The 17,447-nt window shown below is 40.7% G+C and overlaps 1 protein-coding gene and 1 long non-coding RNA gene across 10 annotated transcripts in view; one reads left to right on the forward strand and one right to left on the reverse strand.

Annotated features, from left to right (window-relative positions):
- LOC128851637 (uncharacterized) overlaps positions 1-8,770 on the reverse strand; it is an 89,477-nt gene extending 80,707 nt beyond the window's left edge. For both annotated transcript variants that reach the window (XR_008448999.1, XR_008449000.1), the window contains exon 1: positions 8,599-8,770. This is a non-coding gene — a long non-coding RNA (uncharacterized LOC128851637). The remainder of the gene's footprint in view (positions 1-8,598) is intronic.
- A 180-nt stretch (positions 8,771-8,950) lies between these two features.
- Positions 8,951-17,447, forward strand: part of ADGRB3 (adhesion G protein-coupled receptor B3) — a 457,722-nt gene continuing 449,225 nt past the window's right edge. For 2 of the 8 annotated variants that reach the window (XM_054061560.1, XM_054061566.1), the window contains exons 1-2: positions 8,951-9,116; positions 11,837-12,605. In XM_054061560.1, coding sequence (XP_053917535.1) covers positions 11,852-12,605 — 754 coding nt within the window. In that variant the 5' untranslated portion in view covers positions 8,951-9,116; positions 11,837-11,851. Of the gene's footprint in view, positions 9,117-9,239; positions 9,370-9,677; positions 10,748-11,475; positions 12,606-17,447 lie in introns of those variants that run through there. The other 6 variants (XM_054061564.1, XM_054061567.1, XM_054061568.1 and 3 more) reach the window with 6 other exon arrangements.

Below are 17,447 nucleotides of genomic sequence, written 5' to 3' on the forward strand. Positions count from 1 at the left end.
TGTGGATAGGTGAGCGCTAGTCTCTTCTCTCAAGTAACAAGAGATAGAATGAGAGCAAATGGTCTCAAATTGCACCAGGGGAGGTTTAGACTGGATATTAGAAATATTACTTCACAGAAACAGTTTTCAAGCATTGGAACAGGCTGCCCACAGCATTGGTTGAGTCACTATGCCTGGGGGTATTTTAAAAAGGTGTAGATATGGCACTTAGGGACATGGGTTAGTGGTGGACTTGATAGTGTTATGTTTACAGATGGACTTGATGATCTTAAAGGTCTTTTCCAACCTGAACTATTCTGTGATTCTGTGAAATGTTTCTATCCTTTTTGCTGTCTTAATAAGTTATGAGAAGGAAAAACTCCATGTCTCAAACTTGTGAAAAAGGAATTTGAAACCAATTATTCCACTATGATCTTATTTAAAAGAAACAAAAACTGTACTTATACCTTGACCGACACCCTAAAAACAGAGATCATAGCTGAACTTGGTAGGGAACAAACACCATATTTTGTGTATTTTAAACACTAAGCTCTTATTAACAGCAAAAAGCTAAACTCTAGGCAGGATCATCAATCCTTCATTTTCACTAATGCAAGGAAAAACTCAACACAAGACACCATCTTTTAACACTGTCCTCTGTGATTAGTGATCTCAATGACACACAAAATACATAAAGTCGCTCTTCTCAAGACAACATAAGGAAAATGAAGGGCATTGAAGATGGATTCAGCATTAACTCCGAATATCTTTCTTTGTAGTAGAGCAAGCCAAAACAACACAAGGCTTCTGTATATTATCACAGTTCAATTTGATTAATGACTAGGCAATATTCTAGAGTAGATTAATAACATTAGAGATGAAAGGGCATTTTTTAAGTATTTGTCATCCTCCCAGTACAAAGAGGATTTCAGTGCATTTAGATAATTAACAGAAAAACAGTGCCTTTGTTTTTATTTTAATCTTTGCATATATATATTCTGCAATTAATTTGGTAAAGCTTATGATATAGCCCACACATAGAGACTGCAATGAGCTCTTCCTCGCTTTACAGTCATACAACAGCACAACCAGATAGAATCTCACCACCAGAGTATGTGTAACTGTGAACTAGTGACAAATTTGTTTTCAAATGACAAACATGATATAGGTAAGATATAAAACACTGAAAATACAGGTTTAGTATGTTCAAATATTAGAAAAAAAATGTTCTGATCACCTTTTGAATCATCAAAATGGAAAAAAAACCCAAGAAAACGTAATGAAGCAGGATAATCATATAACTCAGACAATGCAATTTGAAAAAATGAAATCTGAAAATGGCAAAGCTTAAAGATACAGTTTTCTCAGAACAATAGGAAGTTACTTCTTTAAGTAGTACATAATTGATGTATGACTGTTCTGAGTAATGACTGTCATCTTGGAAGACATAAGATAGCCTCATATTGACCAGCTCAGCTTGATAAGCTGTGGACTCATACTCAAGCACAGTTTAGACACACCTTTAGACTTCAATCAGAATAAGCAGAAAGAAGTCAAGGATTAAGAATATCCAAAATAATACGTAAAGTGATCCTAAAAAAATTAGGTTTAATGCATCTAACAAGAGAGACAATCTACAAAAAATGCCACGACACTAACCTTTGGACAGAAGAACTCAATAAAATGCATGTTAGTCACAGAAAATAATCCTAGTATAAAAATGAAAGAAAGCAGAGTCCTTAGATGTGGTATTTCAATTAATAAATGCACATATTTGGGAGGGCAGAAGATAAACAAGGAAGGTAAACTGCAAATCAGTGCTGTGAAATGAAAGAATCTGAGATGTTACTTGAGTTAAGCAGGGAATTGTCAAAATCTGCAAAGGCAGCTTTCATAAAATAAGGAAAACAACCACAAGCTATAATAGCAAAGAGGTAAAGAGAACTGGAGAGCAAAGGTAACTGCTGAAAATCAAACAGTTAAAAAAAAATTAAAAATAAACAAATTCCTTAAACATATCAAAAGCAAGAAGCTTTTAAGAGTCACTGCATCTTCTGGGAACCTCAGAGAATAAAGACAGCAATTAAGGAAAACAACATTGCTAGGAAGACAAAAAGATTTATTTGCACCAATCCTCACAATAGAGGATGTTAGGAAGATACCTACTCTTGGGTAATAAAAATGAGGTACTATCAGATGAAGAGATGCTGAAACAAATCAATCATTTAAAAAGCAGGAAGCCACCAGGACTGAAAATCCTGAAGAAGGAGTAGTTGAGCTATGCAACCTCTAATTGAAAAACAACTCCTGTACGGGAAGGTTAGAGAGTAGCAAATGTTTCACATATATTATAAAAAAGCCTTAGGATGATTTAGGGAATCAAAGACTCATAAATCTTACATCTGTACCTGGCAAATTAAAAATAAGAAAATAAAACACTCAGAAGACCATCAGATGATAGATCTCTGCAGTGGAAGATGATGCCTTACTCATCCGTTACGATGTTTTCAACACATCAGTAAACTACTCTAGGGGTCAAAGGAGAACCAACTGACATCATTTAATAAACTTCCAAAAGGCATTGACAAAGTTTCTCACAGAAGACTGATAAAAAGAAGAGTAGTTCAGTGTAGCAGCTATCAGAAGCTGCAAGATATTAAAATGAATCAAGAACAGGACTGAGATGATAAGGAAAGACAATGTTATATAAATCAGTGCTGAAGCCTCATGTGAACTACTGTGTGCAGTACTGGTTTCTACATCTTAAAAAGATATGAGAAAACTGGAGGGTATTTAAGAGAAAAGTGACATGTGATATAAGTTCCTTAAAAAGCATGGTTTTGTGAAAATAGATTGAAGTAACTGGAATTATCTTAAAAAGGAAATTAAAAAGAGGCACGATAAAAATATGTGACATAATCACTAGAAGTAAGCCAGAATCTCATTTGTACCCTGCCTTAATACAAGAATATGGTGACACATAATTACATTAAAAGGCAGCCAATCTAAGAAAAGTGATACCCACCAGTTTTCACAGAGTATACGTTATGCTGTGGGACTCATTATTTGATAATGTTGAGCTAGAAAAAATATAAGATTGAAAAGAACTAGATGCTTATGTGGATAACAATGTTAACCTAGCGAAACAAGTATTGCAAGGGAACCAAAACTTATTTGGAGACTTAAATAGATCTCTCAATACTGGAGACTTAGTAAGATTTTATGAAGCCAGGTTGCCAAAAAATATTCTCAACCTGGGTTTTCTGCATCTTCCTGGGGAGTGTTAAAGGGCCACTGTCAAAGGTAGGATGCTGCAAAGGCCTCAGATGTGATTCAGACTCCTTCTGCTCATGCTCCAGTTTTCACAAATTCCACAAGTTTCACTTTTTCTAGCCCAATAATTGTGATTGTATAACAACATCAAAAGTTAAAACCAGTGGCAGAATTTAAAAGTTCTTGTAAAAACCTTCACTGATGGAGTTAAACAAAGAATACAAACAAACAAGCAAACCACTGACCTCTTCAACTTGAAAGTCATCAACCAAACAAACATTTGCTTGAAATTTGGAAAGAGATATTGTTTCATGATGAAAAATCAACTTCTCAAAAGAAAACCAACATTTTCCCTGATATTTTTCAATTTTAAAATAGAACTTTTTAATCACCCCTGCCCCTCAGTTACGCTATATATTCTTGAGCACCATCTACTGGTGCTGCATTATTAATTAACTATTTATGAAAATACAAATCTCTCCTCTAATAAAATTCAAACATAACAGTGCAATCTTTCAAAAGATACTTAAAATTGAAACAGCAGAATATAACCTATTACTGATTAAATTCATATTTTCTCTTGATGACAGAGAGAAAATTAATACTGGTGACATTTACTTAGAATCTGACCTCAGCAGAGAAACATTTCTCAACGGTTTGCAACATAGTAGACCAGAAAACATGCACAAGTCTTTGAAATGATTTCCACTTGACACTTGCTCCCAACCTCTTGGAACAATAGAAGAGTTTTTTCCTTTTCATATTTAGGTATTTATTCTATGATTACTGTAATATGGCTACCATCTTTCATTTTATTTCTTTGCATCAGACTACGTTGACTAACATTTTTCTTGAAATGGTCACACCAGCTTTAGATTTCAATTTTCCCTGGTTATAGCAAAGAAATGCTGTTCCTATAGAAACTTGGTGTTAGGCAGCAGAATCTGTGATGCAGACCAGAAAGTCTGTGCATGCCAAAGGGTATTTTGAAGGGCCTTGGAGGTCTGAGTAAAGTTGGAAGTGGGGAACAGGCCAGTGACACTTCTACATAAGGTAAGAGGCTCAGTACAAATAAGACTTGACTCTTAGATATAACTTGACTCTACAAGCATGAGTTCCATTATTGTGCATAATGAGGTGACATATTATCCTGGTTTTAGGTAAGAGAGTTAATTTTCTTCCCAATAGTTGCTGTCTTTTGAATGAAGTATGAGAATAGAGTTGTTAAGGCATATTGTTTTAATTGTAGCTAGGCAATGCTTATATTCAGATAGAAGAGTTAATTTTCTTGCCAGTAGCTGCTTCTTTTTATATTTAGTTTCAGAAGAATGTTGATGATACACTGATGTTTTCAGTTGTTGCTAAGAAATCAACGATTTTTCAGTTTCCAATGTTCAGCAATACATACAGGTGCAGAGCCAACTCAGCTATCCCAAACTGGCTAATGGACTATTCCATAATATAACATCATGCTCAGTAAAAAATACGGAATTAGGCTGTGAAGCAAGTAGCAGGCAATCCAGGTTCCGCATTTGGTGTTCCGTTTACTGCACTTGCTTTGATCTCTGTGCTTGCTCCTACCACTGTGCTCACCCGATCTCTATGCTCTCTACCATCGCTGCATTCGCTGAAATCACTGCTCCAGAGAGGTTAATCAGCGAGTGGTGAGCGGTTGGGTTTTTTTATCATTATTGTTATTAATATTGATATTGATGTAGTTATTATATTTTCTTTTTATTGTCCTATAAAATTGTCTTTATCTCAACCCATGAGTTTTATTTTTCTTTTGTGATTCTCCTCCCCATGCCACCATAGCGGGGTGTGTGGGCGTAGGTAGGTGTGGGGTGTTGTCTGTGTGAGAGACAGAGAATAAAGTATAAAAATCTTTGTTGAAAAACCTTTTGATTATATTTTTTAATGCATATCTTCACTGTTGGAAAGAGACTGTCTTCTGTTTGCTCGGAGGAGTGACACCACAGGCTGCAAAAGTGACCTTGACTTGAAAAGAGTTTCCCTAAGGGTGACAGGTGATGGAATGAAAGAAAAGCCCATTCTCCAAAGCCACGTGCTTTAAACGGTTGCCTTCCTTTTAAAATTTGCATAAAAAAATGTCAGTGAATTACAATTCCAATTACCGTTGTGTTGAATTTTGTGCTGTGTTCACTAAAACCCAGACTGACATAATGTAGCTGCTATGACAAAGATACCAAAGATCCAAAAGTACTACTGTAGATTGGAAAAGAAAAGAAAAAAAAAGAAAGGAACTAAACAAATCCTTTTATTTATTCCATCCAATATATTAAATTGGGTAAGCTTCATTTTTCTCACTGATACTGGAATTACTTATACATATTACTCTCCTCCCTCTTTCCTAGTTTGAATCAAGCCCAATTTTGCTGAAACAATTGCATTGAGTCTAGAAAGCAGCGCTATAAATTTAACATTCACTGTGTTGTGCCTATCCCTGCCACACTACTACTGAGTGACATAACACTTCTTTCAGTGCCTTGATACTTTCTTTGTAGTACAGATGGCACCACATGTGCCATGCAGTTCTGACAGCCCTCCCGTGAAACAGTGTGGGATCATATTAATTCCTTATTTCTAGGTTTTAACAAGGATACTCAAACAAGTTGGATCAATATTTCTGAATGACGTGTATACGTTCACCTTACATCTACCCTTCAGACTGCAGTTTAGCACTAACTATACATACAAAACAGAACCATTCCAAGCACAAAGTATCTGCACACCCAATACAAATATATTATGTTTCTGTTTGTTTACATTTTGTACACTTAATTATATCCTGATGCTCACTTCTAGTCCACCAAAATCCCAGGTTTTTGTTTCTCAAATGCAGCTGTGTGACACCTAGTACATGGAATATTTCTGAAGTTGGCCTCAGTTCAAGTAGAAAGGCACCTACAAGTGGATACTTACAAATGGTATAGCTTAGTCTAGAGTTAGTTCCAGTAATTAAAACCTGCATTGTTCAAGTCTGATTGCAATAAACCTATAGAAAACATCCGCAGAATGCTCTGTGCTGCCATCCCTTGCCTCTGCTCTTAGCTCCCATAGTTAAGTACAACCTGTGCAACTTCCATCCTTTCCTTCAGTTTGTAGACAGGTAGCCAACGAATCTTCCCTCCCAGATTCCTTTCCAGCACTGCCATGTCTTCAGAAAACTAGAAAGTGCAAGTTAATAACCGGGCTGAGATACCGAAGAAATTTCTAAAGACAATTATTTACCACATAATTTATTAATTTTCATTTTCACTCAACAATGAAAGGAGCTACAACTTGCCAATGCCATAGGAAACAGGTGAAAGTTCATTCAGGATGCCGGTTTTTTTTTTTTAATGTGACTTGCCCTCACGCTCCTCCTTTAAAAAAAAGGGAAAGAAGAGAAATTAAAATGCTGCATTGTACGTACACCTTTGATTTGTTCTGCTCATATCAACCTGTCAATGAATGAATTGACAGACGTCAAATTTCCCTTTCAAGTAACATGATGACCACCCACAGATATTATGGAGCCTCAACAAATCATTATCTCTAAGCTGGTAATGGCTTAGTTTTCTCTGCATTGTATTTGCTGGGTGCAGATCATGTACATCTCTTGTTTTCATTGGTTTGGGCATATAGTTCCTTTTTTATTTTGACAATAGAGGCATAAAGTATTTATGTTTGTAGAAACTAGCAGGGATGTGGTTTACAGCTCCTACCTATGGAAAACACAGTAAAAAAGCTATAACCATGCTTTCATTTACTTCAGTCAGAAGTGGTTTGTGACCAGTAATACCTCTGATCAGAATTTGTGCAGCGTGTAATTGTAATCATAAAAGCTCTATATTACCGGAATTCAAACCTTGCAGGGACAGGGGCAGAGGTGTCGGGCAGAAAACCCTTTGCTTGAAGGACTGATTGGTTTGGACATCGTCCAGAATCTTAGACTTTCATTTCATCGGGGTGGGTGAGAGGGCGCATTGAAAACCACACAATCGTGTTTCACAGGAACTTTGGAAGTGCAGAAAGGCTGTAGCAGGGGAGCTGGACCACACAGCCTCGGTGAGGCTTTGTTCTCCCTGCTGAATGGCAGCGGTGGGAGCGCTCGGCAGCCAGGCTGCGAGCCGCTGACTGACAGCGGTATTTATTAAAATGTCATCTCCTAATTTTCACGCCAGATATCTACTGTCGCGTAGTCTGCCCCGGTCTCTCACGCCGCCGGGAAAGGCCAGAGGAGAACCTAACCCGCCCTGGGGACCGGGAGAGACACAGACGGAGGGGATGCAGAAGATACATATCCAACCTTGCCGTGCCAAAAAAAATAATAGAACAAAAAAATTCAAAAGAAAAAATGGGCAGGAGGGAGATTTGTCTTCCATGTGGCAGAAACTCCTCCGTCTTTCGGGCCCCACCCGCCAGGAGCGATGCCGCTTCAGTCGCAAACTCGGCTCTCACCCCGCGCTGCCCGCGGGCGCCTCGGGTGCGCGATCCCCCACCCCCATCCCTCCTTCCCTCCCCATCCCAGGGCCGGGCACGGCGGCTCCACCGGGAGAAACGAAGGCAGCAGGGATGCCTTATCTCTGGCAGGAAACAAATCCGGCGTTAATTGCAGCCTCGCTGAGAAAATTGCTATTGTTTCCCGTGAAAGGCAGGCGGCAGTTCGAAAGGGTTTCTCCTCGGAGCCCCCTTATCAGTTAATCTGCATCGCGGTGCCGAACTGACAGCTCTCGGGGCTGCGACAGCGGGGGTTTGTGCTTTAGAAGAAAGAACAACAGGAAGGAGATCAAGTGCGGGTTTCCCTCCCCCCATCACCCCCCTCTATCCCCGCCGTCCCCGTTTCCCTTCTCTCGTCGCTGGGAACCAACGCCAGGAAAACCTCCCGGAGGCCGAGAAAACAACGTGCCTTTTTTTTTTTTTTTGCCTTTTTTTTTTTTTTTTTTTGTGGTGGGACGTGCTCGGTGCCGAGCAAAGCCGTGACGTGCGAGAACGGAGTCGGGAGGAGCGAGCGCCCAGGCGCGGAGCCGGGCGCAGGGGCGCGCACGGGGGGGGTGGGGGGAGCGCACGGGCAGCAGCACCCGCGGAGGAGAACGCTGCCTGTCTGCCTCTGACACACACACACGCACACACGCACAGAGAGAAAGGCACAGACGCGCTCTCGCTCCCACCGTCCTCCCTGCGCACCCGGCGTTCCCACCGCTTCCAGACATCGGCAGCCAAGGACCCCCCCCCCCCCCCACCACCACCCCTATTAGTGCCCGAAGGGGGGAGGAGGAGGAGGAGGAGGAGGGAGGGAAGAGGAATAAGTCTATTAGTAATAACAACAACAACAAAACCCACCAACAAATCTGCACTAGCGCCTTAGTCCTCCTCTCAGACCGTCGCCTGGCATCGCCGCTCCTCGGGCTGCTGTGCTGAGACTTTGTTTCAAGTAAAAAAAAAAAAAAAAAGAAACAACAAAAACCTCCGCTTGCTCAGCCACTTCCATTTTTTTTCCCCTGCAGTCTCGCTGGTTTGAGGTGTTTTTTTCTGTTTTTTTGGTGGGTTTTGGGGTTTTTTTTTTTTTGTTTGCTTTTTTTCCCCCCCCCTCCCCTTTCCCTTCATGTGGTTGGATTTGGTGGATCCGGAGCCCAAGCTGCTTTTTTTCCTCGGTGGGGTGCGTGTGTGGCGTGCGGGGGTTTTCTCGCTGCGTTTTTTATCTTCTGCTGCATTTTTAAACCTTGGTTTGGAACCTGAGCCGGGGAAAATGGGAAACGGTGCTTCCGACAGAAGGGGAATCTCTCCATCACTGTTGTCGGGACGTGTGCCTGTGGTTCTAGTGTTTTAGAGAAATAGCCTGACAGCTTTCGGAGTGGAAGGTAAGGGTGCCCGGGGCATTTCCATTTCCCATTTCCACGGATTTAGGACTGGAGAGCTTTTAGCTTGGGATTCCGGGGAGGAGGCGGTGGAGGAGGGGGGACAGGCTGTTGCTGAAGGATGGAGAGAGAGGCAGCACATAGAAAATGATCTCCGCATTTACTTCAGCGCTGCAGTTTAAAAGTTAGAGAAGTCCGTTTTGCGACGGGTTTGCTTCCCTTAGAGTAATTTCCAGCGAGACCGAGAAAACCTGAGGTTTGTGCACGATTGGGGTAATTTTCGGGGGGGGGGGGGGGGGGGGGGGGGAAGGGAGGGGGGGATTAGGTTAATAGGAAGTTAAAATAAGAGAAGTCAGTGGGTCTTCTGTTGGGGGAAAAATAAGTGGAGTGATGGCGCCGTCTATGTTCGGCTAAACTACAGTGTCACCTAGAAAATCAGTTTGGGGAATATCCAAACTAAACGCCCGTTTGCTTTTCAGCAGAAGAGGGTTCTCCCCCTTCCCGAAAGGGCCACCTTAAGCCTCTGTGGCCGTTCTTTGGTTCTCCATGGAAAAGAAATATCTTTTTGATTTGAGTGCTTAATCCTTTCAGTGAGGAGATTCACTGTAGTATCGAGCAATACTGCAAACTAAATGCTTCTGGCACGCTCTGTTGGTGTGTGTGCTTCTGCGTGTGTGCAGTGCACACAGGGAGAGAGAGATAAAGACAGTGTTGTGTTTCAGGAGCCTTGTGTGAACAAACACACAACTGAAATGAGGGCTATTTGATTGCATTTCTTCATAGAAAACAGCTTAGCGCTGCAGACGTCTTTATTTTTTCTAGTGCAAATATTACATAGGATGGGCAAAGTCGGAAGCTTTTTCACTTTTCAAACAGAAAAGCAAATGAGCCCCTTTTTGCTTTCCAGATTATAAAATTAATCCTTTTTCATGGGTGGAATTCCTAATTTAGACACTTATTGTCACATTGGCTTTCAACGCCTACACCATCCTGAATAACACTGCGCAGAACTGCATTGCCTGCAAAGTGCTTCAGCAAAGGGGAAATTGTTTCCAGAATTCCTGATAACTTTATCTTTTTTTTTAAAACCTTAAATGCTGTACTGACCCTCTTTGGAGAAGGAAGACTGTTATTCTTGAGATGGATGCTCACAAAGGAGAAAATCCGACCATGTGGATAGACCCGGCAGCAGCTCTGCTTTTTTTTTCTTTAAAACCTCGGCTATAAAGATGGTTAGAGTTGGTGCTGCTTTGCCCGTTTCAAGATTCAGAGTTTGAATAATAATCTAGGAGATACAAAAATCTCTTCAAGGGAGCTTAATCCGGTGATTTGCTGTGTGTTACGCAATGGGAGACAGAAGATGCCTTGCTGTGTGGTGAGGAGATGAAAAGCTAGGCAAAGACACACATCAAAACTCAGTAACAGTGCTTGTGTGTGTATGTCTGCCTCTGCTTACAGAGTAACGCTGGAAGAGACTGCAATCCAGAGTTTTGAAATTAGCTTGGTATTACTTTTGTCTGCTTGCATTTGACAGCAGAAGTCGAAAAAGCTACTCGCTTGTAAGAGATAAGCAACTTCTCAAAGATTAATGCTGAGAACATTCCATTTCAGGTTTTTTGGATAACGTTACAGAGGTAAATATAACTAAGGTTTGCTTTATTAACGTAGGCCACTGTTAAGAGATCAGAGCGTGTAACAATTGACAGGTGCAGTCAAACAGCTTTATTTGGAGATGGTAGCAGAGAAAATGTAATATGCCTTTCACTATTCAAGCTCACATCTGCAAAACACAAGAGCTAATCAGACAGTACAAGATACTCGTAATAAGAGGGCAAGTGCAGTCCAATAGGTGCAGAGATTCTGCTGTAGTTCTGCAAGCTTTGTAGAGATACTGGTTGTAGATATTAATACTGTGATGCATTTTATATATCCTAGAAGACCGTAGCAGATTGAAATTATTATCTTAAAAAGCTGTCATTTAGTGGTAGTGTCAGACCAGCAGTAGTTTCATCTGCTTCTTTCTCCAACAGTCTCAAAATTTTATTAATACATTAATCTAAGTATTTCCTGCCTGGGTTTTCTTTTTATAGAGGCTTATGTATACCAGGTGGCCAAGGCGAAAGCATGTAGGCATATGGGAGATAATGTTCCATCTGTAACAAATAATAATTTGTGCGTTTTTAAATTATGGCTGTAATTCTTCGTAGTTACTTCTCAGACATAATAGAAAAAATAATATATAACAACAGACGCTACTGGCTTTCTTCTTACGTTTCTGATGAAATTCAGCATGTGTGTATTGCATATGCACATACATGACTGTAGCAGACTACTTATTTACTTTTTTTTTTTTTTTAAGAAATAAATAAATAAGTTGCCCTTTTCTTGGTTTGTAGGGTTTGGCGTTTAGATTTTTAGCTAAGTTGAGCAGTCCACGCCATGATGACTACATCCTAGACAGGAGAGGACATTCCTATTAATAATCTAATAGATGTTGTTTTTTAATTGAACTGTCGAAGGCTTGGCGGTGGCCGCGTGATGGCGCTGTGCACACAGCAGCAAACCCGTCCTTTGCGTTATAAAATAAAAATTACCTGCCCTTCTTTCTGAAAGGGGCTCTAACTGCAAGCTCGGAAACAGCTGGCTCGAATATTGGAAGGAGTTTGGTTTTTCAATGCGTGAAGAATTCTACTTGCATTTTTATTTCGTTTCATCTCCTGCAGGCCAAATGACATAGGATGAAGGCTGTTCGTAATTTGCTGATTTACATATTTTCCACCTATCTACTGGTTATGTTTGGATTTAATGCTGCCCAAGACTTCTGGTGTTCCACGTTGGTGAAGGGGGTCATTTATGGATCATATTCTGTAAGTGAAATGTTTCCTAAAAACTTCACAAACTGCACTTGGACGCTGGAAAATCCAGATCCGACCAAATATAGTATTTACCTGAAATTTTCCAAAAAGGACTTCAGCTGCTCCAACTTTTCCCTCTTGGCTTATCAGTTTGATCATTTTTCTCATGAAAAAATAAAGGATCTTTTAAAAAATAACCATTCCATAATGCAGCTTTGCGATTCCAAGAATGCTTTTGTATTTCTGCAGTATGATAAGAATTTTATTCAGATACGCCGTGTCTATCCTATCGATTTCCCAGGATTACACAAAAAAGAAGAAGACCAAAAATCCTTCTTTGAGTTTTTGGTATTGAACAAGGTGAGCCCAAGCCAATTTGGGTGCCATGTGTTATGCACTTGGTTGGAGAGCTGCTTGAAATCGGAGAATGGGAGAACCGAGTCCTGTGGGATCATGTATACAAAATGCACCTGCCCTCAGCATTTGGGAGAATGGGGAATAGATGACCAGTCCCTGGTGTTGCTCAATAACGTGGTGCTGCCCCTCAACGAGCAGACGGAGGGCTGCCTGACCCAGGAGCTGCAAACCACCCAGGTCTGCAACCTCACCAGAGAAGCCAAACGGCCTCCAAAAGAAGGTAGGTGCTTCTTGGAGGGGGGGCTGAATCCCACACCGATACGTAGGTCCTGCTGCCGGCTCTCCTTGATAACTCACATTCATTTGATTTGCTCTCCACTCTAGCTTGCCCATAGATGAGGCGAAAGGGCTGGAGAAGATGCATACTCCCTCAAGGCAGGGAGGGCTGCATTTTCATTTCTAAATTGTCCTTGCTTCAGCATGCAGTTCTGCTGAGCACTGTTACAACTCCTCATAAGTAGGATCCGTCTGTTTCAGACCCCACTTACACTGATGCCCACAGGTAGCACGTCAGGAATCATTCTCCCCTTCTCCACTTATTTACTGGAACCATCCGACTACAAAGTCTTGGCCCTCTTGATATGATCTCTTGACTTTGCAAGGAAAACATTTCCAAAGACACGCAGGCAACTTGACTAAAAGACGAGGAGGGTCTGTCTTGGTCAGGACACTTGGTCCCAACTGGGCCAGACCTCAACAAGCTGAAAACAAACCAAAAGCAAAAGCGATGCTTCATGGTGAACACTGTGCCTGCGACGCCTGAAGGTACGAGCCACCATGTGGTTTTGACCTGCTGGGAGCTCTGCAGAGGGGCCACAGGCTGCTGCTGTGCTCCTTCTCCAGCAGCCTTGGCTCCAGGCGACGAAGGCTCTGAATCTCATAGCAATATTGTGGGAGAGGGGGAAGGTTGATATGATAGTCCTGGCAGCTGCTTTGTATCCCTGCTGGAAAAGGGGGGGTTGCGCAGGGGTGGGAAGACAGAGGTCCAGCAATTAGAGTGGCAGCCCTCTGCATTATCCCTTTGCTTTATACGTCCTGTTTTGGCCTCCTGTCATTTTGAGGAGATGGGGAGGATGATTTTGGGAAGCACTTTGGGGGGGTGAGAGGCAGAGAAAGCACGGGGGGGGGGGGGGGGGGGGCTCTGGCTGCAGTCTGAGGGCGAAGGGGCCCTTCAGATCAGCCGTGAGGGGTTGAGGGAAGGGGGAATCTGCCCCTGCGCTAAGGAATAAATCATCAAGCTCAGGGTATCGCATTTTAATGCAGGAAATGTTCCCTCTCTTCTTGTTTTCTGCACAACCACAAAGCTCTCAGTCTGTGGCGAGGCAGCGCCAGAGCTTCCAGCCCTCCCCAATAGAAGTCGCTTTGTGGAGGAATGTAACATTGACACGTTGTTCGGAGAGGGATTTTCTTTAAGGGCAGCCAAAGCCCCAGTGCTGTGGGAGAAGGAAAGCTGAACTTGCTCCAGCTGCCGCGATGCCAGCGGCCGCGGGCAGGGCAGGGCGAAGGGACTTGGTGTCCCGCGGGTCAGCGCCTCTCCCAGCGGCTGGGAGACCGCGGTTTTAAATGACGGGAAAGCTCGTCTCCTGTAAAAACAAACTCCTAGAGAATCATATGCAGCGGCAGGGGTGGTATTTAAATCATCGTTTACAGCTAATGAGTGCCCCGGGAGATGCCGAGCGGTCCCAGCCCAAGTGGAGCATCCTTCCCTCTCCCCTGCCCCGAGTCCCATCCTGAGGGACCACCGCCCTGCGATAAGGGGTGAAAGCCCAGAGGGGTGCGCAGGTCCTTCCTACCACGCAAAAACAGGCTGAATTCCAGGGGGATGTGTGTCTCCCATGAAAACACCCTTCCCTGAAATGTGCTGAGTGGAAAGGATAGGGGAAGCTTAGAGCAAACATCTATTTCTTAAAATTTCAAATGTATTTCTGGCGTATTTTGCCTCTGGTTTCAATCCTGTTACAATTTTTGCCCCTACTCGAGGATTTTCCTGCATATGATCTTGAGAAATGACATTATTAGAGGGAGTGGAAGTTTTGTTTGGTGGATGGAAGGTTTCCTTCACTTATTTTTCACTGTACTTAGTTGGTTTTTTTTTGGTTGTTGCTGAGAATTTTAACTGTAATACAATTATTTCAGTGTTTTATTTATTTATCTTATTGCACTTTGAAATTTTTCATAAGATTGTTACTAAAAGTTATAATTTGTTAGCAAATTAAGCTTCACTGTACTTCTCAGTACTGGTACATTCTTTGTCTTCCACTCAGTCTTTAAAGCATTTTTCCCCTTTCCTCAGAAGTCCAAAAATCTGAGAGAGGTGTGTTGAGTCATGGGGTTCTGGAGACAGAATCTCATTCATCAAGCACATCAGTCAGTGTATTTGTATGTATAAAGCTGATTTGTGGTTCAATTGGAGGGACTAAAATGTGGAATATTCCTGCCACAAACATAATGGAATTCATCACTTATGTCAGTAAAAATTTAGGCAAGAAAAGCAAATTTGCTTTTCGTAGGCAATATGGTTCAAGTTAGATTGGCACAGGTAGCAAAATTGAGGCTGACCAATGACTAGGAGAATGGTTTCTTGTTGTTGGAGTTAATAGTGGCAACTAAAGTACACTTTTGTTAGTGTAAGTTGAGTTTCAAGGGAAATAAAGTTTGCCTAACACTGTGAGAGTGCTCCAGACTTGGTAAGATTATGTGTTACGAATTCATGTATTACTTTGAGGTGTGGTACTGACATTGCCTGGCAATGACTTTTGGAAAGGAATTGCAATGACTTGGTAGCTTTCTACAGGATTATGCATATGCTGCTATCATTCAGATTTGCTTTCATCAAGCTTGCACTTTATGAAGTGCAAAATCTTTTCCCAAATCTATTTCCAGTCACATTTTAGAGCCATAATATAAATAGGGAGCATTTAGATTAAAGCCTACTGTTTCTTTTTTGAACCTCTGAAGATTTTTACCATTTTGGATATGACAAGTGGCTTAGGAAAATGGATGAAAGTATTTTTGCTTTTTAAAGAAGTGTTATGTTTTACAAAAGGTGTGACAGGTGTACAATGGATGATTGTGTTTCTGAAAGTGCTGAAGTGTTGAACAATAAAAGGAACTAAGTCAAAAAAAGAAGCTGTAACTATTATTTTTCTAATACAATGGTTTGGAAATATATGGTTTAGTCAGCAGTTCTTCTGTAGGCAGATGATCTTTGGTGTCACTGATTAAAGCAATATTGAGGATCATCACATTTTCACTAATACCCAGTTTCATTGTATCTTAATCCTTCTCCACAGCCTTACATCTGAGGTGCTTACCCTGGATCAAAGCACTAGCAAATAGATCTCAATAAACACTCTGGCTGGGTTCTGAATTTAAGGTCTATAGGGAATTTGTCCTCTTGATCTTAAGTGCTGTAACAGAGGTATCTCATGAAGTTTGCGTCAATAAGAGAGGGCTTAGTTCCAACTTTAGTGGACCTGCAAAGCCTTTGCATGTATTCATTCCATGCAATTTTCTGAATGATGATAATAAGAATGCAAAAATGCCTTTTCTTATTGTGACCATTACGAAGCCATAATATTATTGTGGATTTTCGTAACAAAAATCTAGTTACTTAGAAACTAAGAGAGACATTTCCCCTGTGTTTTACTGCCATATCTGAAAGGGGCTCTCATAAAACAATGAAAATAATTATTTTGTCCTCTTACTTTCATCCAACAGAAGAAAAAGAAGAGAGGAGATATTCGCATTAGTTAAATCTTGGCATTTGGAGTTCCAGACTTAATCTTGTGTATCTTGTTCAGCCAGTCTAGAATAATTTTTGTAGGGGTTTTTTAGTATGCTAGAAATGTAGCATTGGTCTACTTTGTCACAGCATCTCAGTATTCAGCAACGGATTTATTTATTTTTTCCTGATTTCAGCTCTGAAAGCAACAAGGATATCTTAAAAGAGGATTTAATATAATAAATGATTCTTTAGGACAATAATTTATGACACATTATTGACTAATAGATATAGGATGCAGATAGTTTTGTGAAGCCTGTATGCATTTATTTATATATCGTTCCATGAATGCCCATGTCCTGTTGCACTCATTTAAAATTAATTTAGAATATTTACCACAAACCCAGAGGTCACTAGCTGACTGGGTAGGCTGGACATCCCTAGTCTTAAAGTCATAGGCAGTAATAACATGCCATAGCATAGCTTCATCAGAGGATTTAAACTGTTAAATCAGGGCAGCATTTGTCTAAGAAGATAAAAAAAAAATACAAAATGGAGTCTAACAACCTTTCACTTCTGCAGGGATATTTAATATTTATTGTGCAACAACTGTTAGAGACTAAAGCGAAGTTTGAAAAGTTCAAAATAAGTAAAACTGTTGTCCAGAACATTGAATGAGCACAGTAACGTATTTGGAAGACTTGTAATAGTTTTAATATCCTACTGCTTGCAGTGGTTCTTTTATCCTTGAGTTCAACGGAACAAAGAACGATGAGCACTAATGGAAGAACAGGCTTTTTAATTTTGCATGGAAGGTATTTTTCATTATGACTTAGAAAATACAGTTTAAAAGCTTAAAACTGATATGCTAAAATAACCTGTTACCACGCAAGTTACAAACAATTATGAGTAATTTGTTTACATAATGTGATGAACAGCATGATCTCACTGAAAATCTAGAATGCAAAGAAAAATAATTTCATAATTTATATGAATATTGTTCCTCCTAAAATGTTCATGGCCAGGATCGTCATAGAAGCTTTCATAAAATCAGAGACATTGTGTTTATTCATTATGGGTCTGGTTCCCAGCTGAAGGAAATGTTTCAAAATCTATGAATTCCAGTGTGCTTCATTTAATGCTCTTTTTTACTTACTTCGCTAAAAGAAAACAATTACTCTAAACATTTATAATCTTATTATGTATTTGGGTCACTACGGAACACTCCTAATAGGATGCTTTATCAGAGCTATGCAAGTTTGATTTCAGATTCTTTTTTTTAAGTGATGGACTGTAGAAGAAGCATTAATGGTCAGAATCTTTTAATCAATAAGCCCT

This window comes from Cuculus canorus, chromosome 3, assembly GCF_017976375.1.
Source record: "Cuculus canorus isolate bCucCan1 chromosome 3, bCucCan1.pri, whole genome shotgun sequence".
NCBI classification, from domain to species: domain Eukaryota; kingdom Metazoa; phylum Chordata; class Aves; order Cuculiformes; family Cuculidae; genus Cuculus; species Cuculus canorus.